Source organism: Silurus aristotelis (assembly GCF_946808225.1).
Source record: "Silurus aristotelis genome assembly, chromosome: 13".
Taxonomy (NCBI): domain Eukaryota; kingdom Metazoa; phylum Chordata; class Actinopteri; order Siluriformes; family Siluridae; genus Silurus; species Silurus aristotelis.
Genome location: NC_139586.1, coordinates 21,142,911 through 21,167,610, shown reverse-complemented (window position 1 = coordinate 21,167,610; position 24,700 = coordinate 21,142,911). Strand labels below are relative to the sequence as shown.

Sequence of the window (24,700 nt, the reverse complement as noted above, 5' to 3'; positions counted from 1 at the left end):
ATCCCAGCTTTGTAGTAGATTATGTAATGTAACAAACCCCACTGCTAAATCTAGTTAAATTATTATTCAATAGCTATTTCTGTAAATAATTCATTTAATTGGAAAAGACATTTAAATATTTTCTTGCAAAGTCTTGAATGCACATAAAGTAGAAGATTTGTGAGGAATTCCATTAGGCATAATAATGGCTTAGTTGAGTTCAAGTGGCTAAAATAGCTGACAGCACCCACTTTTCATTAAATCTGTTGTAAATAGAAGTCTGAATTAGAGCACTAAAAAGATCAGAAAGAAATGGCAATGTTTTATTACTGCTTACACAATAGTATTTAAATAGTATTACAATGAAAGCTTTTGTAGTTTGTCCAGAGATCCAGAACCGGATGGGATGAATTTGTACAATTTGAGAGCAATTAGAAATGCTTGCTACACAGTGATTAGATCAGCCAGTTACTAGGTGTGCCTCAAATAAACAATTGTACCTTTACTTCATGTCAGTCTTGCTTTTAACCAATGATTGCTATTAGTCAGTAAATGTATCATTATGTTATAGTAGATTATTATGAAATCCTGGTATGCAATAACAATAGTGCTATATATTTAAACAGTGACTTGAATCATTTTGTTTTCATGTGTTTTATAAATATAAAGCTTCCTCATCAGTTGTCAGGGATCCACCAGCCACACCTCCACCTATCATTCCAAGCAGCTCTCCCACATATTAATTAGCTACACCTGGCCCTCATCAGTTTGCACGCTACTTAAACCCCGTTCCTCCACCAGCTTATTGTCCGTTCTACAGCTTAGGCTAAGGAACACTGTCGGACTATCCTAGCACTCTGTTTAGCTTAGCATTGGTTACAGGACTCTGTGTATTTGGTCTAACCATAGTTTTCACCAGGGTTATTGAACCTGGAGTTTTGTTGTGGTTTTGTCATTTTCTGCCTTGCTCTTTATTTTTTTCATTAAAAAACTTTGTGGATTCACTTCAGTTTTCCGGCACATTCTTTCGCCTGATATCAATCAACCCCCATATATTTGTACACGTTATACAATTTAGCATTCAATAACATTTTATTTTGTGACCAACACCCTCGTTCTGGGATCAATGAGGGTTGGTATCTAGTCAAGAGGAAACCATTTAATTGTTTCCCTCTTACGTAAGCCTGTGATACGGATAATTTACTTAAAATCTAATTTAAATTTTATTGCCTGTATTCGTGAAATTGTGTATGCATAAAAATGAGATGGAATGTCTTTTTGTGTTCTTCCTATGCAGAGCAGTTTTAATCAGCTTGCGGATTCTGGCCAATATTCTGGTCTTGCTCTCATTGGCAGGCAGCATCTACATCATCTACTTTGTTGTGGATCGCTCACAGAAGCTGGAGCAGCAAAAAGCAGAGCTAACTCTGTGGGAAAAGAATGAGGTCTTACTGAAATTTGATGGTCTTTGTAATTTTAAGTGTGCTGGTAAATTAACGGCGTTACCAATCACTGCCAATTTAAGGATAAGTATTTTAGGCAGAAAATCCTAATAAAATAATATTCAGGGCTCAGTTTTAAAGAATTTCTCAAACAAGCAATATGGACTATATAAGCAAATGTATTAGGACACCTGACCTTTCCACCCATATGTAATTCTTTCAAAAACTGATACCACAAAGTTGGAGGCACACAATTGTATAGAATATCTATGAATACTGTAGCATTTAATGTTTACTTTACTTGAACTAGGAGACCCAAAACCCTGTTCTAATGACAGTATCAATGCCTCTGTGCACAAAGTGAGCTCCATGAAGATTTTGTTTACATGAGTTAAACTGGAAGGTTTTGAATTTTCTGATCTCTAAACTCAACCCTATTGAACACTTTTGGATGATTTAGAACTCCAGACCTCCTCACACTGCATCAGTGCCAGACTTTACTAACACCCTTGTGGCTGAATAAGCAAAAAATCTCAATAACCATACTTCAAAATCTTGTAGAACATATTTACAGAAGAGTTAGAAGGTTATATGAACAGCAAATATGGACAAAATGTGAAATAGGATGTTCAAAAAGCAAAAATGAGTCTTATGGTCAAGTGTCCACAAATGTGTGTTCATGTGGTGTATACATATAAAGCACTATGAACACCTTAATATGACTTCAAAATTCCACCTTAAAGCATTGTTGCATGTAATTCCTACCTGTATTAAGCAAGCTGTATTAAGAAATCTTATACAGTAGCTGTATAAGTAGTGATTGTAATACATTATATTACAGTTAAACCGGTGTCCTTTTTTTGTCAAAGTAAATGTTTAAAAGAAATCATTAGAATATAAAACGTTTGTTGTTTCTTTGAAGCTTTAACATGTGTATGTCTTACAAACATAATTTATAAGATATTACAGTCATGATAAATATATACAGTACATTTTCAGTATAGTTAATAGTTATACGTTTCTTTGGATGGTGATAATAAACACTGATTATAACATTATTGTTTTAGAAAAGTCGTAATGCATCATAACCCTTGCAGTGTAACCCATTTTCAAATAATTATAACAATGTGTAAAAATGCTTTATAAAATGATTACATTACAAATGTACTCAAAGGTCATTATACATATGGTCTTAATGAACAGTCTTATAAAATTATAATAATAAGATTAACTATTCCCTATTATATTATATTATAATATATAATATATTATATTTTTGTACTGTATTAAAGAAAACTTAAGTGATGTAGTTGAATAATAAGTTTAAGTTAATTTCTATAGCGCTTTTCACAACGGACATTGTCTCAAAGCAGCTTTACAGAATTTAAGAATTTAAGTGAATGATGTGTATTTGTCCCTGATGAGCAATCCTGGGGTTTCTGTGGCAAGGAAAAACTCCCTTAGATGTTATGAGGAAGAAACCTTGAACCAGACTCAAATGGAGAACTCATCCTTATTTGGGTGATATCAAGAGTGTAATTAGAAATCATAAAACAATACAAAGCACAGGACAGTGAGAACTACCATGCATACCAGAGTGTAAGATTGTGAGCCAACATAACATAAAAAAAAAACATTTTTATTACAAAAACATAAATATACCCCAATACAAAGACATATAATATGGGACTTTTTCATCTAAAATATATGTACTGAGTTTCCTCTTATTTATAATAAAAATTCTGTTACTTTCCCATTATTCTAAGTACATTATTAGTTATGAGTAAGAGTCTAGTTGTGTGTAGTATATCACAATGTGTCCTCTCTGTGTGTTAGGTGAGTGTTGTGGTCTCCCTCATCACTATGATTGCCCCCTCTGCTTTTGAGTTAGTGGCCCAGCTGGAGATGTACCACCCAAGAACCAGCCTTCGTTTCCAACTCGCAAGGTCTAATATGTCTAAGATGTACAAAATTTTGAAACGCAAATCAAGGTCCCATTTTATCTGATTCAAAGACCCATTTTATCTGATTTTCCATTTTGTGTTTGATTTGATCAGGGTTCTGGTGTTGTATCTTGGAAACCTCTACAGTCTAATAATAGCCCTGTTGGATAAAGTGAACAGTATGAGCTCTGAGGTAAGTGACATCCTGAATTATCTTCTAATTCTTCAACAAATAAGAAAAGCCAGAGATAAGTCCAGTATACCCAAAGACACAGACTGTGTGTATGTGTTTATGTTTTATTTATTCCGTTTTACACAATGAAAACATCACCTTATACAAGGAAACGATTACATATTAGTTTCATTTTTATAGCCATTGCCATTTACAGTATATGGTACCTAGTATATGACATACACCAAAATGAGTAGTTTGTGGACACATTACCATAAGATTCGCATGTGCTTTTTAAATGTCCTATTTCACATTTAATCCCCGTTTGCTGATAATAACCTCCACTTTTCCACTAGAGTGTGGTTGAGAAAATCTTTGCTTTTTCAGCCACAAGGGTGTAAGTAACGTCCGGTGGTGATGTAGGGTGAGGAGACAAGCATACAGTAAATGTTTCAGATGTACTTAATAGGGTAAGAGCCCAAAATGTGTCAACTTAAGGTCTTTCACTCCAAACAAAGTAAAGCATATTTTCATGGAGCTCGCATTATGCACAGGCACATTGTCATGCTGGAACAGGTTAGAGTCTCTTAGTTTAAATAAAGAAATGTTTTTATTCTACCACATCCAAATACTGTATGCCTCCAACTTTGTGGTAACAGTTGGAACCAGAACCTCATATGTCTAAAAAAAAAAAATCAGGTGTCCCCATATTTGTTTATATAGAAAAGTTTTAAATTTTTTAAAATGCACCAAATGCATAGAGAAAAAAATAGCTTTATTCAATTCAATTTTCTTTTGTTTCAGATTACAGGAAACTGGTCTGATTCAACATCTTACCTGGCCACCATTTCCCAGCCTGCAGAGACCAACCTGTCCACTATTGTCCCGGAGATCACTGATGGAAGGAATGGCACTTTCACCATCGCTGTAATGGACCTCAACCGTACCACCATCAGTGTACAGCACAGCATTATGTCTAGACCATCAGTACCAGTTCTAACTGGAGCGAACCAGTCTGTACTATATGAATACAACAGCAAAAGCAAGCAAGATCAGTGCTGGGAGACGTATGTTGGGCAGGTGAGGTTTAAGCAGTAATGAAAACGTGCACATATGTGTAGAATCTAATATAACAGTTTTTATTGAAAGAAAAGTGTCATGCTTAATGCATGCATATTATTGCAATATGAACAGATTTAACTGACCAAAACTGAGGATCTATTTAAATCAATAATTGCTTAAAATCAATTACTTAAATTAATATTTCTTCATACAGAGTTGTCTTTTTATGAGATGTTTGTCAAAACACCAAAGAAACACAATTCAAAAGGCGTTTTAGAAAACCTCCTTACCTAAACAATGCTACAACAAGGTAGTATATTCAAGTGTGCTGCTATATGATCATCTTTCTTAGCATCACTTACATTGCTGGATTAAATAAAATGTTTCCCAGCTTTATTTTGTTCACGTGAACATAATCTTAGCTAATTTAAAATCCATTTTGCTGATGTTGGACTAAAAAGTTCTATGTAACTATGGCCTAACATTGGCCCAATGCTAAAGTGGTTGTTATTAAGAAAAAATGAGAGGGGCTTTTACAGATGTATACTATAGCACAGTGAAATTCTTTCTACACATATCTCAGCTTGTTAGGAAACTGGGTTTAGTAAGCTTTGCTTAAATGTCCAACAGTGGCAGGTTGGAAGTGCTTGAGCTTGAACCCTTGACCGTTCAATCAATAACCTTAAGTCTTAAGTGTAAAGCCACTGCTTTCCCTGTAGAGCCACAACTTCCTCCATAAAACCACTTAAATTCTCTAGTGGTTCTTCTTGGCCATATTTGGCTGGAAAAATATTATATTGAAAACAAGCCTAACAACCCAAAACAGACACATGGGCTAACTTCATTTGGCTACCTGAGCCAACACTATTTAAATTCCAATATCTATAGATTATATTGAATGAAAGCACATTTTTAATACTGTATATGCCAAGCAATTTATGCTAGCACTTAAGCTAACAAGCATTTATCAGCTCCTGCAGTAGATCAGTCTTTAAGCTAACCAATATCATCAGCTTGTTCTTATGCGATCATAAACATGGCATCAATGCTGACAGCGGAAGAAAAATGAAAATATAATGCCCTGTAGTAATTGTTTTCCTCTGGATGGCAATGAAATGAGTATGGATTAAATACAGGGATGCATGGATTGAACAGTCGAGCCAGACAGTTACTTAATGAAACTATCAGTAGGCAGAGGCAGCGCACATCAATTCTCTATAATGCAATCCATAAGGCTGATTTAATAGTCTTCTTCAACAACTTATCTGGAGGAGTAGTGTTACACATGAGAAGGACAGAGCCCAGCTAGGTCGAGTAAATATGTCTCCTGTATTTCTTTTTTTCATTTTCAGGAAATGTTGAAGCTCTCAATCATTGACATGATCTTCACAGTGGCTAGCATTTTGTTGATCGATTTTATTCGGGGCCTGGTGGTTAGATACCTGAGCGACTGCTGCTGCTGGGATCTGGAGAGCAAATTTGTAAGAGTGTTTTATCTCAAAACATACTTCTTGTCACTTACTGATGTCATGCATCTTGGAAAATCTAATTAATTATTTTGTTGTTGTTGAATAAACTGTGTATGCCTTTCTGACAGCCTGAATATGGTGAATTCAAGATAGCTGAAAATGTCCTCCATCTAATATACAACCAGGGAATGATATGGTATGTAAGAGACTGACATTTCTTATGAAAGGCCACTGTAATACGTACTGTAACTTCTCAACTTCTAATATTGTTTACTTAAACCAAAAAAAAAGTACATGATATTTAATGGGTTTTCCATCTACATCATAACACATTGCCATACCTTTGCACACCATAATTTCCTGCCCTCTAAACTCTGTTCCACTTGATTTCATTTTACTCCTAGACCTCACAAGGACACACAGTGCTCCATTAGCCATCAGATTTGTAATCTGTTAATAATGGCTTGCTTTCGCCTGGGATTGCCATCAGCAGCCCTGGCAATGAAAGTGCATTCCAATAGCACACATAAATCCTTATGTCATCTCCATCGTCCTGTAGGATGGGGGCCTTCTTCTCACCCTGCCTGCCTGCCTTCAATGTGATGAAGCTAATCGGACTCATGTACCTGAGAAGCTGGGCTGTGCTCACCTGTAATGTTCCTCATCAGCAGGTCTTCCGGGCTTCCAGGTCAGAAGCTAGCACTAACATTACAACCAATACATAATTACATGGGAAAAAAAAACATGAGAATGCACATTATACCCTAAAACTGCACACACAGACTCAAGTACCATACTAACATACCAAAGACCATACTATATTAACCTCATCAACATCAAGTGTTCCTATCTGAAGAACAGATACTCACTGGATGGCTTTTGCAACATTTTTTGGTGTTTGTTCACACCATTCTGTGTAATCTCCATAAATCTTTGTAATAATCCAAGGAGATCATCAGTTATAGAAAAACTCAAACCAGACCACCTTGCACCAATTCTCATGAAATAGTCATTTACACTGAGATCACATTTTTCCCTCTATTCTGATTGTTTATGTGAACATTTCTCAAAGCTAATGGCCTGGATCTGCAGCACTTTTTCCACACGCTTGTGCCAACAATTGGCTGATTAGATAATTGCATGAATGAGTAGGGGAACGGTTGTACATGCCTAATAAAGTGCTTAGTGACTTTATACGCAAAATAAAAAGAATAGTGTACATAAGATGACATGTAGTCATGTACATACAGTAGTATGTAAATGTAAGAGAAAAAGTGAAAGAATGTGATGGATGAGACTGATGAAAGTGCATCATTATCACTTTATATTGTAAATTTAGGCTTCTGGTAGAGAAAAGTGGAGAATGGATAGCACTATTATTTATTCTTGCCAAACTCCCTCTTTTTACAGGCCATATAAATCTGTGAAAGCAGTGAACCTTCAGCACTGTGCGAGTCAGCAAACGCATTCTCTATATGTTAGCTGGGATCCCTGAATAAATAAAATTAATTTAGCGTGAAACACGCCTTTATCAGGCGCCATTTAGATCAAAGACCAGTAAGTCTCAACGGTCCAGTTTAACTCACTACTCCATTTCCCTCTCTATCTCTCAGAAGAGAGCTCTGGAGTGCTACCAAGGTTGGTTATTATTCCATGCTGCTCCTCTGCTTTCTTGATCTGATTTATTTAATGGGCATGTTGTCATAGACTGTCATAGGCTTATCAGTCAGTCACAGATGTGAAGTGAGAATGTCATTTTTTACCCACCATCCGCCCTCGAACATTAGGTCTTTTATATGAAGCCATGAATGCAGCGGAATGATCACAGCTCACGATGCAGTATTTGTGATCCAGTTGACTAATTCATACCAGGTGTGCATTTTCAAGATATTCACGGAAATGCACACCTGGTATGAAAGACAGCAGATTACTTTATTGGCATTTCTCAACCCACACTACAGAGATTACAGCCCTAATATGTTTGGACTTCAGAATAATAAAAACTTTCCTTGCTACATAGATTTTGAAGTCACCTAAGACTGACACATTTCTAAGAATGAATTTTTTTCAGCTAAAGCATAGCAATTATGAATTTTAGGAATTATGTAAACAGTGTCAATTCACTAAAATCGAAAGACTGTGTTATGCACTGTACATGTTTGTGGTTGCTTTGCTCTGCTCTGACTTTATCTTGGTAAAACAGGCTGTTCATAAATAAAGGTGCAAGATAAAACGTGATGTTGCATACCCCTGCATACAGCATACCTCATGGGTTTTAATGTAATGAACTCTAGTGTGTGCCTGTTTGAGTAGAGTCATTTATTTGATGTTTTCTCTCTCATGTTAATAATAAGGGTATATATTTTATATCAGACCAACTAATGCCATTTATCATTTAGGTTTATATCAAGCCAACCTGCATACCAAGGTTTTTTGGTGGTATATTTCTTGTTGACACCTCTAAAATGTCTTTTCTTTTCTTTAATTCACAGATCTAATAATTTTTATCTGGCCATGCTCCTCTTCATGCTCTTCCTCTGCATGCTCCCAACCATCTTTGCAATTGTGAGATACAGGCCGTCACAGCACTGCGGACCTTTTAGGTAAATTAGTCAGAATTTAAAACCTCAGTTTGAAGCAGTGTGTGTGTGTGTACGTGTGTGTGTGCACAACCCGTTAAAGGCACTTTCATTAAGCTTCCCTGCCTAATCTTTGCCAACATACAACATCACTAAATCCAGAGCGATAATTATCAGGAGAGCAGATTTCAAAACAGGATCATTTCCTTGCTGTGACTGTACTGTATGTTTACTGTACTGAACCAGTGCTGCATTTGAAGATTAAATATTTCTATTAGAAGAATGGTTTCATCCTTAAAGAAATTTTACACAGCTGCCATTTTGCCCAAATGTAGTCCATTAGCCAAGGCTTGTATGGTGTCTATTGCTGGCTTGTCATCAGTGTAGTAGTAAAGCTACAAAGCAAATTTTATATCAGGTGAAGCTTATTTTAGCATTGTGCAAACTGAAAGTCCTAAATTGTTACTGGCTTCAAATCTTGTCCAGTGATTCAGTGCCAGATCAGTTTTGTATATATGATTTTTGATAAATAGAGATCTATAAAAATTGCATGAACTAACATTAAAGAACCTAAACCATTAGCCATGCATATTAAAGCTAAAACCAAATTCTTCTTGAGCTTAACATCTGAAGATTGTACCTGAAAATTGATTTGGAATATAATTCAATAACAATTTAATATGTATAACTGTACAAATCTCAAAAAACAAATATGAAATAAGAATGTATAATAATAATAATAATTATATAATTATAATAATAATAATTCAATAACCTGTACAAATCAGTTTCAGAAAAAAGGAAGTAAAAAAGCTCAAAACTTATTCATTTACAAATGTCTTTTGTTATAGAAAATTCATCAATTTGACATTTGGTATTGTGGAAAAATAGAATTTCACTTATTTTTTTCCACAGAACATAGCTAATAAAACTTCTAGATAAGCCATTAGTTTAATTACTCAACATGTGCTTTAATTTTTTTTTTACAATTTACATAATATAATTGTGTGTATATATATATATATATATATATATATATATATATATATATATATATATATATATATATATATATATATATATATATATATATACAGTACAGACCAAAAGTTTGGACACACCTTCTCATTCAAAGAGTTCTCGAAAATTGTAGAGTCACATTGAAGGCATCAAAACTATGAATTAACACATGTGGAATTATATACATAACAAAAAAGTGTGAAACAACTGAAAATATGTCATATTGTAGGTTCTTCAAAGTAGCCACCTTTTGCTTAGATTACTGCTTTGCACACTCTTGGCATTCTCTTGATGGCTACTTTGAAGAACCTACAATATGACATATTTTCAGTTCACTTTGTTATGTATATAATTCCACATGTGTTAATTCATAGTTTTGATGCCTTCAGTGTGAATCTACAATTTTCATAGTCATGAAAATAAAGAAAACTCTTTGAATGAGCAGGTGTGTCCAAACTTTTGGTCTGTACTGTATATATAATATATATAAACTTTTGGTCTGTACTGTGTGTATATATATATATATATATATATATATATATATATATATATATATATATATATATATATATATATATATATATATATATATATGTGTGTGTGTGTGTGTGTGTGTGTGTGTGTGTGTGTGTGTATATATATATGTATATATATACACAGTACAGACCAAAAGTTTGGACACACAAGGTGTATATATATATATATATATATATATATATATATATATATATATATATATATATATATATATATATATATATATATATATAATTTTTTATTTTATTTTATTTATTTTTTACAGCAGATGAAATTAGACATGCAAACCCATGTTCATAGACTCTTAGCTTTATGTTTTAATTTTGTAAATGTTTGTACAATATGAAATCCAAACAAAATATATTTAAGGTCATGTGCTGTGGTGAATACCATGATGGCTGGTGGTGATCCATGGCACTTGCTACAATGATATCTCCTGCTCATGTACTGTGGTTTAATGTTAGTGATAAAAACAATTCTACAGCGTAAACAACAAAAAAACATTGGTGAATATCTCCTAGCTAATTAAGATTAATGGAAAAAAGTCATTATTATAATGAATGTCGCCTTTTGTTTATCTACTGCCTCTATAGTGGTCAAGAGAAGATTTATGACATCATCTCCGAGACAATAGAGAAGGATTTTCCTGTGTGGTTTAGTAAGGTGATGGGCTATATCACAAGCCCTGTGGTGGTTCTGCCAGCTCTCTTGCTTCTCTTGTAAGTCACGCTACCACTTATCTAGGCTTGATTACCTCAGGAAAATGAATAGATGATAAAATCTTATCATTTAGTCCTCTTGCTTGTATTAGTGTGGTTCTTCATTGTGGTATTGCTTTCAGCATGCTGATCTACTACCTGCAGTCTATCGCTCGGTCTCTGAAATTCACCAACAACCAGCTGAGAATGCAACTTCAGACTGTGAGTCATTTAGTGATAAAAAGGTTGTGGGTAAAATTTAAGAAAAAGTAATTAAATGTCCAAATAATTTTGAAATGTATGGTGTGATTTTTAATATTTCGTTGCTGCAGGAACGCACAGATGACAAGAAGAAAGTGTTTCAGTTAGCCGCAGGTAAAAGCTATAAAAACCGATGCTGAGTCAAAAGTTTGTTGTCATTCATTAACACAATTAGCATTATGCAATCCTTTGTAAATTCATCTGCAGCCCGTCTCCAGCCACCTGAGGGCGGTGAGCAAAAACCTGAGCAGGAGAGTGACATTACAAGTATGGAGTCGCCAGCAAGATCGGCTTCCCCCCCACATCGCAACGGAACTGTCAACAAAATCCTTTCGCCTGGCCGTCACAGCAACAGCATTCGCACAATTACCCAGTCAGCCTCTCGGCCTGAAGACAGGAGTCCCTCCATCCTTGTGAGACCTAAGCATAGCAGGTCTGTCTTAATGGCTATTCCTGTTCTCTGGCCCTTCATGACTCAGTACATTGTTTTACATTTTCCATAAACCTTCCACTTCCATCTCTGCTTGTGCAGTGCTTACAGAATATTCAGCAGTCCCTCCGTTCCCCAGAGGGAGATTCACAGGGTGGAATACATCCCCGTCAGGTCTGGCTTTCTTTTAAAGGTTCCCAAAATGCAGTTTCATTACCTCAAAATAATAATTAATGTCATTTGAGAAATGGGTTGTTGCTTTAAAACAACTCTGACAAAGACAAATGTAATTTTTAAAAGGCATCATGGCAGGGCATGTCATTCATTATGGCATAATGTATAGCTTTTTAACCATCTTCCATTATGCTGACAGCTTTGCCCCATACTAACCACACTCTCATGTTCATTAACCTAAGTGTTCAGAAAAAGATCTTTGTTTAAGTCAGTAGTATACAGTGGGGAAAATAAGTATTTGAACATCCTGCTATTTTGCAAGTTCTCCCACTTAGAAATCATGGAGGGGTCTGAAATTGTCATCGTAGGTGCATGTCCACTGTGAGAGACATATTCTAAAAAAACAAATTTCAGAAATCACAATATATGATTTTTAAACTATTTATTTGTATGATACAGCTGCAAATAAGTATTTGAACACCTGTCTATCAGCTAGAATTCTGACCCTCAAAGACCTGTTAGTCTGCCTTTAAAATGTCCACCTCCACTACATTTATTATCCTAAATTAGATGCACCTGTTTGAGGTCGTTAGCTGCATAAAGACACCTGTTGACCTCATACAATCAGTAAGAATCCAACTACTAACATGGCCAAGACCAAAGAGCTGTCCAAAGACACTAGAGACAAAATTGTACACCTCCACAAGGCTGGAAAGGGCTACGGGGAAATTGCCAAGCAGCTTGGTGAAAAAAGGTCCACTGTTGGAGCAATCATTAGAAAATGGAAGAAGCTAAACATGACTGTCAATCTCCCTCGGACTGGGGCTCCATGCAAGATCTCACCTCATGGGGTCTCAATGATCCTAAGGAAGGTGAGAAATCAGCCCAGAACTACACGGGAGGAGCTGGTCAATGACCTGAAAAGAGCTGGGACCACTGTTTCCAAGGTTACTGTTGGTAATACACTAAGACGTCGTGGTTTGAAATCATGCATGGCACGGAAGGTTCCCCTGCTTAAACCAGCACATGTCCAGGCACGTCTTAAGTTTGCCAATGACCATTTGGATGATCCAGAGGAGTCATGGGAGAAAGTCATGTGGTCAGATGAGACCAAAATAGAACTTTTGGGTCATAATTCCACTAAAGGTGTTTAGTGGATGAGTGGAAGAATGATGAGTACCATCCCAAGAACACCATCCCTACTGTGAAGCATGGGGGTGCTAGCATCATGCTTTGGGGGTGTTTTTCTGCACATGGAACAGGGCGACTGCACTGTATTAGGGAGAGGATGACCGGGGCCATGTATTGCGAGATTTTGGGAAACAACCTCCTTCTCTCAGTTAGAGCATTGAAGATGGGTCGAGGCTGGGTCTTCCAACATGACAATGACCCAAAGCACACAGCCAGGATAACCAAGGAGTGGCTCTGTAAGAAGCATATCAAGGTTCTGGCATGGCCTAGCCAGTCTCCAGACCTAAACCCAATAGAGAATCTTTGGAGGGAGCTCAAACTCCGTGTTTCTCAGCGACAGGCCAGAAACCTGACTGATCTAGAGAAGATCTGTGTGGAGGAGTGGGCCAAAATCCCTCCTGCAGTGTGTGCAAACCTGGTGAAAAACTACAGGAAACATTTGACCTCTGTAATTGCAAACAAAGGCTACTGTACCAAATATTAACATTGACTTTCCCAGGTGTTCAAATACTTATTTGCAGCTGTATCATACAAATAAATAGTAAAAAAATCATACATTGTGATTTCTGTATTTTTTTTTTTTTTAGTTAATGTCTCTCACAGTGGATATGCACCTACGATGACAATTTCAGACCCCTCCATGATTTCTAAGTGGTAAAACTTGCAAAATAGCAGGGTGTTCAAATACTAACTTTCCTCACTGTATATATTTAAATGGTTCATTTGGCTTTGATGTCTGGCAGATAGATGTCTGGCAGATAGATGCAATTCTTAACATCCTTAAACAGGCAGTTAAGCATTGCATCTATCTGCCAGACATCTTGGATAACCAGAAGTACTTATTAATTTTATCCAACTTGGTATAACTAAACATCCTCTGAAACTTGACTGAAGATGAATCTGTATCACTTATAAATATCAATTGGATGAAACAGACATATCGACAGACTTTTTTTAATACCTAAGGGGAGATTTTTGGGAAGAAATAAAATTACATCACCTATAAATGCTTCTCAACAATATAATATGAATATGTGTGCATTTATAGAGAATTTGAAAATCAGTTGGTCAATCAACCTGCTACATTAGACTAATATCACCAGTACAATCTTATAGAACCAAATGTTGGACATAATTAATGTCTATGATTTTTTTTTTTTTTCATTTTTTTGATGTATGTTTATTTATTAGGCATCTAGCCTCTGAAGAGAAGCTGTGGGAGTCTGTATGAGCATAGGAGATTCATTTTAACTTCACAAATGTTACTAATATCCTTTTTTTTCTCAGGCATCCAGCCTATTCATGCCGCTCCAAATCATACCACCACATGGCCTACAGTCCGTCTGTGCGTTTCTCTGAAAGTGTCCACTCAGACCCAGTATTCAGAAAGGGCCTCAGGCCCATGCACCAGGAGCCTGGTATTGTCACAGCACAGAGCTACCTGGGCCGGAGAGCTCATCCCACACGGTATGTCATCCTGAATGAGCACGAACCACGTAAGAAGATTATGCGTTCCACCATGCGTCTGCCAAGGCACTACCGCGTGGTGGACGAGCCCACTGAGATTGTTGAGCTCTACCCCCGCAATGTGAAGTGTTACATTCCCCGAAGCCAGCAGCCACACCTAAGTGAAGAAGAGGAAGAAAATGAAGCTAATAGTGGTGGAAAGCATGGATCCTTAGGGCACTCACACCGGCCAAAGTCACTCTCTGATCTTCATCAGAGATCACCAGCACGCTTTTACATTGGCGAAACTCGGGACAGCCGTCTAGCCCGGAGAGTATATGGAGAGGAGGAAGAGGAAGATTATCTACAATGGGAGGAGGAAAGTCCTTGTAGTCGCTCCAGGACAAGTATTAAGGTCTCAGAAACACCACACAGGCATGGAGAACTTCATGTCAAGCCCAAGAACAAACGCAAAGGGGACCCATCACTGACCGAGTCGGATTCAGCCTCACTGGAGTCCAGCAGTGACCAGCAGAACAGCAGCACTGACCAGTACATTCAAGTCATCCACAACAAAGAGAAATACTTAAAACACAACACGAAGATGACTAAAAAAAAGTCCAAAACCAGGGCTGAACTGAATGAGGCTGGATCAAAAGATCTAGTGTGCTCAAATGTTTGACTAAAGACATTGCATATATTATAACAACACAGACGCTTTTAGTAGTTGTGTTGCACATATTGTATGTGTTCTAATTAACTTGTTTTAAAGCACATATTTTAGACAAGCCTACAACAACCAAATGTAAAACAATATATTCTATATACAATATTTTAAAGTGATAAAGAGCTACAGTATATACTGTACAGTATGTAATATATAGACTAATTTTAATCAAATAAGCCTATGGTATAAATGTACCAATCCCAATGACAGACTATGCAAAACCTTTTGCAGATCAGATATACATGGTAAATAGAACAATTTTGTTATCTACGTAGAATGTTCATAGGAAATTCAGAACTTTACACTCATGTTATAGGCGCATTTAGAACACTTTGGAACATGCTTGTCTGGATTACATAGCATGGCATTCAAGTAGAGACAACATTTTGGCCACAGATATTGACCTTGTTGAGTCTTTTTTCCACATCATCACATCGTGACAAATGTATGACATCTAGGAGCTTTTTCACCTACAACCAAATTAGCACTTTTAGGCAAAACATATTTTTGGCATGTACAAAGTAGAGATTGTTTAGATTGTGATTTGTGTATGGTGGGCAAGATTTGGTATATATATGTTTGAATTCATTATCAGTATAAAATACACCTGTCCACAACCTCAAACAGTCAGACTTCAAACTCCACTATGGTCAAGAACAAAGAGCTGTCAAAGGGCACCAAAAACAAAATTGTAGACCTGCACCAAGCTCGGAAGACTGCAATAAGTAAGCAGCTTGGTGTGAAGAAATCAACTGTGGGAGCAATTATTAGAAAATGGAAGAAATACATGGGGTTAAAACGATCACAAGAACGGTGAGCAAAAATCCCAAAACCACACAGGGGGACCTAGTGAATGACCTGCAGAGAGCTGGGACCAAAGTAACAAAGGCTACCATCAGTAACACACAGGGACTTAAATTCTGCAGTGCCAAACGTGTCCCCCTGCTTAAGCCAGTACATGTCCAGGCCTGTCTGAAGTTTGCTAGAGAGCATTTGGATGATCCAGATTTGGTAAAAACTCAACTTGTCGTGTCTGGAGGAGAAAGTTGCATCCAAAGAACACCATACCTACTGTGAAGCATGGGGGTGGAAACATCATGCTTTGCGGCTGTTTTTCTGCAAAGGGACCAGCACGACTGATCAATGTAAAGGAAAGATTGAATGGGGCCATGTATCGTGAGATTTTGTGTGAAAACCTCCTTCCCTCAGCATTAAAGATAAAACGTGGCTGGGTCTTTTAGCATAACAATGATCCCAAACACACCGCCCGGGCAACGAAGGAGTGGCTCCGTAAGAAGCATTTCATGGTCCTGGAGTGGCTTAGCCAGTCTCAGTGAAGTGTACCTATGATAAAAATTACAGGCCTCTCTCATCTTTTTAAGTGGAAGAACTTGCACAATTGGTGGCTGACTAAATACTTTTTTGACTAAATACTTATATATATATATATATATATATATATATATATATATATATATATATATATATATATATATATATAAATTCTCACAATAGAAAGTATATCTGGAATATTATTTCCCCACACTCATAATTTGAAAGTTAAGCTGAAATCTTAAGGCTAAGCATGCTTTTAATACCCTTAAACAACATATATATATATATATATATATATATATATATATATATATATATATATATATATATATATATATATATATATATATATATATATATACACACAGCGGGTAAATTAAGTATTGAACACATCACCATTTTTCTCAGCAAATATATTTCTTAAGGTGCTATTGAAATTAAGTTTTTACCTGATGTTGGAATGCAATCCACACTTCCAAGAAATCAAACCATACATGTCCATAAATTAAGTTATGTGTAATAATGTGAAATAACACAGGAAAAGTGTTAAACACATAATGAAAGGTGAAAAAAGGCATGAAAAGCCATGGAAACACCAGCTAAATTCAATCAGTAATTAGAAAGCAATCCTGCCCCTTGTAATTGCAAATTAATTAAAGGTGTCCCATTATCAAGGTGTCACACAAGAAACATTTTATGATGGGTAAAAGCAAAAACCCATCTCAAGCCCTTTGCAACCTTATTGTTGCAAAGCATACTAATGGGATTGGTTACAGAAGGATTTCAAAACTTCTGAATGTTAATCCGGAAGTGGAAAGAACATAATTTCATCATAAACCGGCCATGACCAGGTGCTCCTCACAAGATTTCTGACAGAGGAGTAAAAAGAATATCAGAAGAGTTGTCTAAGAGCCAAGGACTACTTGTGGAAAGCTTCAAAAAGACCTGGTATTAGCAGGTACAATTATTTCAAAGAAAATAATAAGTAATGCATTCAACTGCCCTGGCCACTGCGCACACTCAAAGTTTGCTGTGCAACATTTGGACAAGCTTGTGACATACTGGGAGAATATAGTCTAGTCAGATGAGACAAAAATTTTATGCTTTGGATGTCATAATACGCACCATGTTTGGAGGACAAATGGCACTAAAATCTCCCTAAAAACACCATACCAACAGTGAATTTTGGAGGTGGGAAAATCATGATGCGGGGCTGTTTTTTAGCATACAGTACTGTCAAACTTAATATAATTAAGAAGGATTAAAAATGTACAGAGACATTTAAAAAAAAAAAATCTGCTGCTATCTACCAGGATGATGAAAATGAACATTTCAGCAAGACAATGATCCCAAACACACAGCCAAGGAAACTCTCAATTGGTTTCAGAGAAAGAAAATAAAGCTGCTAGAATGGTCCAGCCAATCACCTGACTTGAATCCAATTGAAAATCTATGGAAAGAGCTAAAGATTAGAATTTAAAGAAGAGGCCCACAGAACTTTCAAGATTTAAAGAATGTTTGTGTGGAAGAATGGGCCAAAATCACACCTGAGCAATGCATCCAACTAGTTTCTCCATACAGGAGGCGTATTGAAGCTATAAATACCAACAAAGGCTTTTGTACGAAGTATTGAATAAATTTCAGTTAGAGTGTTAGATTTTTTTTCCCTGTGTCATTTCACATTATTCCACATAACTTATTCTATGGACATCTATGGTTTGATTTCTTTGATTTCTTTCTGTGGATTGCATGGGTTGTTACCAACATCTGGTGTAAATTCGATGTGAATAGCACCTGAAGAAACATATTTACTAAAAAAAAAATGGTGACGTGTTCAATGCTTATTTTACCCACTGTATATACAGTATATATCCAAACAAAGATAGTTCAATAACAATGACTATTCAGACACTTGTTCACATATTTGACTTGGATGGCAGGGTTTAGTAAACTCTGAGTTACTAGAATAAAGACCCTTTTAGCACTGAATAAATAGCTAAATTTTGAAATGGAAAAGTATAAACAACACAGGGGTAAATGTAGTTTATAACATATTTAATAACAATATTCAGTGATCTGTGAATACCATGAATAATAACAAGATAATAACAGACAGCAAGGCAGATTTTGTGTCAAGTAAAAAAAAAAAGTAGAAGAAAAACTTTTTCCATGACATATGATAAAGATATGCATTCAAAAAAGCAAGCTTTTGAACACCATTTTACATAAGAAAATCACAGGAAAAGCCATGTCTGTGTCAAATGTAGTAACTGATTTGTAATATGTGCTTTACATCAAAGCAAATAAATTTTTTGATTGCTCATTAGATCTGAAATATAAATAATATAACTCTTACACCAATGCTATTATTGTTATTTGAAAGAAGTTGAGACTATTAGATAGCAATTGCTCTTCATACAAATTAAAATAAGAATGCATTCTTACTAAACTATACAGAATATAAAGAAAAGTATGTGGATGGTAAGATCTGTATGCACTTTTTGAACATCTCATTCCACATTTTGTTCCCAGTTGCTGGTATAATAACTGACAAGTTGGGAAGTTGTTTCACAAGATTTTGGAGTGAGCTTGTGGAGTTTTGGGCTCTTTCAGCATTTTAGTTCATCCCAAAGGAGTTCAGTAGGGTTGAGTTCTGTAGCAGGCGTCTCAAGATCTTTCACTCCAACCCATGTAAACCTGTGAGTTTTCTTCGTGCACAGGAGCATTTAAATGTTTGAACAGGTTTAGGTCTAATAGTTTAGCTAAGGGAAGTAGTGTGCATCTAGGTTTGTGGTAACAGTTTTGGGAAGAACCACAAATGTCTAGAAAAGTCCCAATACTTTTGGGATACTAGGTATACTAAAGGGGAAAACAGCATATAATACATAAATACTAAATAAAAGACATCTGCACTTTTAAAAAGTACTATATAATATTGCTTAGAGTATAAATAAGTATAAAATATAAATAAAAGGTTACCCCTTCCCCCCCCCCACACACACACACACACACACACACACACACACACACACACACTTGTCTAAATATGCCTTTTTTTTGACGCATTTTTAAAATCCAGTACTTCCCCCATCTTTATAGCATGTCGTTAACACCGCACATGCGCAAGGTTTCCGCGCATGCGCGCTGCGTTTAGGACGTTATCCCCACTTGACTGACTGAACAGAAACGAATGAATGAGCTGTCAGGGTTTCTTTCATTTTAATGTATGATTTACGGGTTTTATACGCGCTATAAGTGTCAGTTTATGCTTTTAATAGCAAGCATTAGCTCAAAGACTGTACGCTGTAATTATATGTATCGTTGTTAGCCAATGACAAAAAGCCACGGTTCATTTGGGCAGCATTTGTAGAGCAAATAAAACACACAGTATGGATTATGAGGAAAAGGCGAATTCTGTTGCAGATCGTCTTTTGAGCTACAGGAAAGACGAATCCGGCTGGAAAATCTGTAAGAAATCGGTTAGTATTTATACCATTTTGCCCCTTCTTTGTGTATTAACATTACAGTTTAGATAAGTCGCGTTTCGTTTATTCAACAACAACAAAAAAGCCGGTCACTGTGTGTGTGTGTGTGTGTGTGTGTGTGTGTGTGTGTGTGTGTGTGTGTGTGTGTTTTCTGTTTAGAATGAAGTTGCTGTTTATTGGCGCCCTTCAGCTGAATTCCCAGGAAATGTGTAAGTAAAATACACGGAATGCTAAAACACAGGTTATAACAATGCATCCCATAATAATACCACCACCACCTGTACTGATCGTGAAGTTCAGCATGGCTGCAACACGTGACTGCATTAGTGTCGTCCCTGTGCAGCATCTGTGGATATGAACTAAATCTAAAATCAAATTAGGAACAAATTTATTCAAGTTATATGAAATCAAGGTCAATATTACACAACTGTAAGCTTTGAGAACAAAAAAGTGTAACAAATGCTGGCACATTCATTCTTCATTTATTCATATATATGACTTACACTATATGGACGAAATGCCAGATGTGGTTCTTCCTCAAACTGTTACACAAAGTTCAAGGCACACAGTTGTTTGGATGTCTGTGTTTTGATTGTTTTTTCACTTGAATTTGTAGAGCCAAACCTGTCCCAGCACCACAATGCCCCTGTTCACAAAACAGCTCCATTAAGATATAGTTTACATGGATTGCAGTGAACGATCTTGAGTCTGCTATAGAGCTCTGACCTCAACCAAAGGTTATAGAAAACCTTTGGAATGAATGTGAACGCGGATGCACGCCAGGCCTCCTCACCTTACATCAGTTCCTAACCTTATTAACACCCTTGTGGCTGAATGAGTACAAATCTTCTATACTGCAGAATCTAGTGGAACATCTTCCCAGAATAGTGGAGGTTATTATAACAGTAATGGGATGTTCAAATGTGTATACGAATCTTATGGCCAGGTGTCCACAAACCTTTGTCTATATAGTTTACATTCCATGTTTTATTCTTCAACTTCAGTATTCAGTATAGTGGTAGCTTAATGGATAAGATGTTGCAGATGTTCTGATCGGAAGGTCGTAAGTTCAGTTCCCAGCACTACCAAGCTGCTCTGCTGGGCCCTTGAGCAAGGCCCTTAATCTTCAATTGCTCATTCATATACAGTGAGGAAAATAAGTATTTGAACACCCTGCTATTTTGCAAGTTCTCCCACTTAGAAATTATGGAGGGGTCTGAAATTGTCATCGTAGGTGCATGTCCACTGTGAGAGACATAATCTAAAAATAAAAAAAATCCAGAAATCACAATATATGATTTTTAACTATTTATTTGTATGATACAGCTGCAAATAAGTATTTGAACACCTGTCTATCAGCTAGAATTCTGACCCTCAAAGACCTGTTAGTCTGCCTTTAAAATGTCCACCTCCACTACATTTATTATCCTAAATTAGATGCACCTGTTTGAGGTCGTTAGCTGCATAAAGACACCTGTCCACCCCATACAATCAGTAAGAATCCAACTACTAACATGGCCAAGACCAAAGAGCTGTCCAAAGACACTAGAGACAAAATTGTACACCTTCACAAGGCTGGAAAGGGCTACGGGGAAATTGCCAAGCAGCTTGGTGAAAAAAGGTCCATTGATGGAGCAATCATTAGAAAATGGAAGAAGCTAAACATGACTGTCAATCTCCCTCGGACTGGGGCTCCATGCAAGATCTCACCTCGTGGGGTCTCAATGATCCTAAGGAAGGTGAGAAATCAGCCCAGAACTACATGGGAGGAGCTGGTCAATGACCTGAAAAAAACTGGGACCACCGTTTCCAAGGTTACTGTTGGTAATACACTAAAACGTCATGGTTTGAAATCATGCATGGCACGGAAGGTTCCCCTGCTTAAACCAGCACATGTCCAGGCACGTCTTAAGTTTGCCAATGAACATTTGGATGATCCAGAGGAGTCATGGGAGAAAGTCATGTGGTCAGATGAGACCAAAATAGAACTTTTGGGTCATAATTCCACTAAACGTGTTTGGAGGTAGAAAAATGATGAGTACCATCCCAAGAACACCATCCCTACTGTGAAGCATGAGGGTGGTAGCATCATGCTTTGGGGGTGTTTTTCTGCACATGGGACAGGGCGACTGCACTGTATTAAGGAGAGGATGACCGGGGCCATGTATTGCGAGATTTTGGGGAACAACCTCCTTCCCTCAGTTAGAGCATTGAAGATGGGTCAAGGCTGGGTCTTCCAACCTGAAGCACACAGCCAGGATAACCAAGGAGTGGCTCTGTAAGAAGCATATCAAGGTTCTGGCATGGCCTAGCCAGTCTCCAGACCTAAACCCAATAGAGAATCTTTGGAGGGAGCTCAAACTCCGTGTTTCTCAGCGACAGGCCAGAAACCTGACTGATCTAGAGAAGATCTGTGTGGAGGAGTGGGCCAAAATCCCTCCTGCAGTGTGTGCAAACCTGGTGAAAAACTACAGGAAACGTTTGACCTCTGTAATTGCAAACAAAGGCTACTGTACCAAATATTAACATTGACTTTCTCAGGTGTTCAAATACTTATTTGCAGCTGTATCATACAAGTAAATGGTTAAAAAATCATATATTGTGATTTCTGTATTTATTTTTTTTTAGATTATGTCTCTCACAGTGGACATGCACCTACGATGACAATTTCAGACCCCTCTATGATTTTTAAGTGGGAGAACTTGCAAAATAGCAGGGTGTTCAAATACTTATTTTCCTCACTGTATATAAGAGAATTGTAATTCGCCCTGTAAGCCGTCTGCCAAATGTCTTAAATGTAAATATGCAACTTGTGGCTTTTCAACTGAAATGAGGAATTTGTGCATTTACAGAGATTGTTTAAGCCTGTTTACTAAGATTTGATATTTGTTCTATATTGATCATCTGTTTTGTAGATATAAGGGCGATGGGATTGTCAATGGCAGTCCACAGAAAGTCTGGGAGTGTTTGAAACCAGATCCAAATGGGCTTCGCCTCAAATGGGACAACAACGTAAAGAAGTTTGAGCTGCTTGAACAAGTTTCTACAGTAAGGTTTACATGTTCGTTTGACTTTGGCTTTTAAACATTGATATACTGAGCACACACACTAGATTATTGTTGTGACTTTGGTTATACAAAAATTCTCACCTGAGGCAACACAAGTAAAAAGGCACATATGATTCTACTGTACAATAGAGTTTAATATTTTATGAGTTCCATGTGTTTACTTCCATGTCTAACTGATATTTCTGATTATTCCTTCCTTAGGATGTTACAGTGTGTAGAACTGTTACTCCCTCTGCTGCTATGGGCGTTATATCGCCACGAGACTTTGTAGACGTTATTTTAGTCAAGCAATATGAAGATGGAACGATTACATCAAATGGTATCACATTTATTCTTTTTTTTTTTATATATCATTTTATTTCATTCTGTATAGCTGTATTGCAATATATGAATAGTGATTTCATGTCTAGAAGCTGGAGATATAATACCAAAAAACAGATTAAAGCCACTCCTTTTTTCCAAGATAGACAAGCACAAACCTCTATCTATCCAGCTTCTGTGAGACTGACAGGCACAAAGAAGAGCGCTTTCACTAGGACAGACACATGAAGAGGCCATTAACAAAAGCATTTAAAGCTATTTTAGTCTGTGCAGCTTTAACTGAAATAAGATTGAAAGCCACACCTCATTCTTTGAGACTGACATGCACAAAGCCAGTTAAAGCCGCACAGACTAAAATAGATTTACATGCTTTTGTCACAAAGGCACAAAGCAATGCCCCTCTGCACTGGGACTTTCGGAAAAAAGAAGACACACTTAACCTTACATGGATAGACAAATGTAAAGGCCACATATCCTTTAGATTGACTAAAGGGTGGCAAGGTTACTTCTCCTTCACCATGAATGACTTATACAGCAGCCATTTCTCAGATAACTGTGAATGGCTGGCACAAGTGCCATGCTAATATTTTCACATATTTCTTCACCTGGATATAATTTATTCCACAATCTGAGTCAGTATTTGCTTTTTTTGTGTACAATAACTGTCTGTGAATTTGATTTAGAAGACTCTTTTCCCTTTATCTCTTTGTAGCAACTAATGTGGGCCATCCAGCTTGTCCTCCGCAGCCCGGCTACGTGCGCGGTTTTAATCATCCATGCGGCTGCATTTGTGTGCCTGTACCAGGGTAACTAGATTTCAGTAACCTTTTTTCCCCAACAGCAGTGCCTGTCTCTGGCGAAGGAAGGCAGATGGCAGCAAAGAGCTATTACTGTTTTTACAGCCAGCATTTCAAATGTACATTACACATCTGAACTGAGTTTCTGTAATACCGAGCTCAGGTTTATTGATCCAGCTGACACTTTTGTCTAAAGCAATTTACAGCCAGATAGAATTCAATCTGGCTGCAAGTAACATCAGGATAATGCTGCAAGGCCACGCTTGCACCACCTGGCCAGAAACAAAGGCGAGATAGTTTTACATAGAACACACACACAGGACTAGCCTAAGGGTTAAGAGAAACCCTCTTATCTCTTATGTGAATTCTGATGACAAAAAAATGGCAGTATACAGTCTATTGCAAGGTCCAGATTTGTAGTTGCTCTTACAGTTACCTGTTAATACGTAAGCATTAATAATCAGTTATCATATCGCTACAACTTAGTGCCATGAACAGATGAGACACCACTGTTTTTAATTTGATGCAAGGACAATGAACACATTTCTTCACTTAGGCAATATG

General features: G+C 36.9%; 2 protein-coding genes across 3 annotated transcripts in view; both read left to right on the top strand.

Annotated features, from left to right (window-relative positions):
* The window catches only part of tmc3 (transmembrane channel like 3), a 29,707-nt gene extending 14,578 nt beyond the window's left edge, over window positions 1-15,129 (top strand). Inside the window, exons 10-23 of the mRNA XM_083559500.1 lie at window positions 1,277-1,424; window positions 3,258-3,367; window positions 3,479-3,557; window positions 4,341-4,616; window positions 5,951-6,079; window positions 6,196-6,263; window positions 6,627-6,755; window positions 8,560-8,670; window positions 10,797-10,922; window positions 11,045-11,123; window positions 11,234-11,276; window positions 11,370-11,595; window positions 11,695-11,766; window positions 14,245-15,129. Coding sequence (XP_083415626.1) covers window positions 1,277-1,424; window positions 3,258-3,367; window positions 3,479-3,557; window positions 4,341-4,616; window positions 5,951-6,079; window positions 6,196-6,263; window positions 6,627-6,755; window positions 8,560-8,670; window positions 10,797-10,922; window positions 11,045-11,123; window positions 11,234-11,276; window positions 11,370-11,595; window positions 11,695-11,766; window positions 14,245-15,085 — 2,437 coding nt within the window. The 3' untranslated portion in view covers window positions 15,086-15,129. The remainder of the gene's footprint in view (window positions 1-1,276; window positions 1,425-3,257; window positions 3,368-3,478; window positions 3,558-4,340; window positions 4,617-5,950; window positions 6,080-6,195; window positions 6,264-6,626; window positions 6,756-8,559; window positions 8,671-10,796; window positions 10,923-11,044; window positions 11,124-11,233; window positions 11,277-11,369; window positions 11,596-11,694; window positions 11,767-14,244) is intronic.
* A 4,452-nt stretch (window positions 15,130-19,581) lies between these two features.
* The window catches only part of stard5 (StAR related lipid transfer domain containing 5), a 423,751-nt gene continuing 418,632 nt past the window's right edge, over window positions 19,582-24,700 (top strand). For both annotated transcript variants that reach the window (XR_014536432.1, XM_083559453.1), the window contains exons 1-5: window positions 19,582-19,944; window positions 20,110-20,159; window positions 22,866-22,998; window positions 23,220-23,337; window positions 24,052-24,145. Coding sequence is in view for 1 of the 2 variants with exons in the window: in XM_083559453.1 (XP_083415579.1) it covers window positions 19,855-19,944; window positions 20,110-20,159; window positions 22,866-22,998; window positions 23,220-23,337; window positions 24,052-24,145 (485 nt within the window). In the remaining variant the exon portion in view is untranslated. The remainder of the gene's footprint in view (window positions 19,945-20,109; window positions 20,160-22,865; window positions 22,999-23,219; window positions 23,338-24,051; window positions 24,146-24,700) is intronic.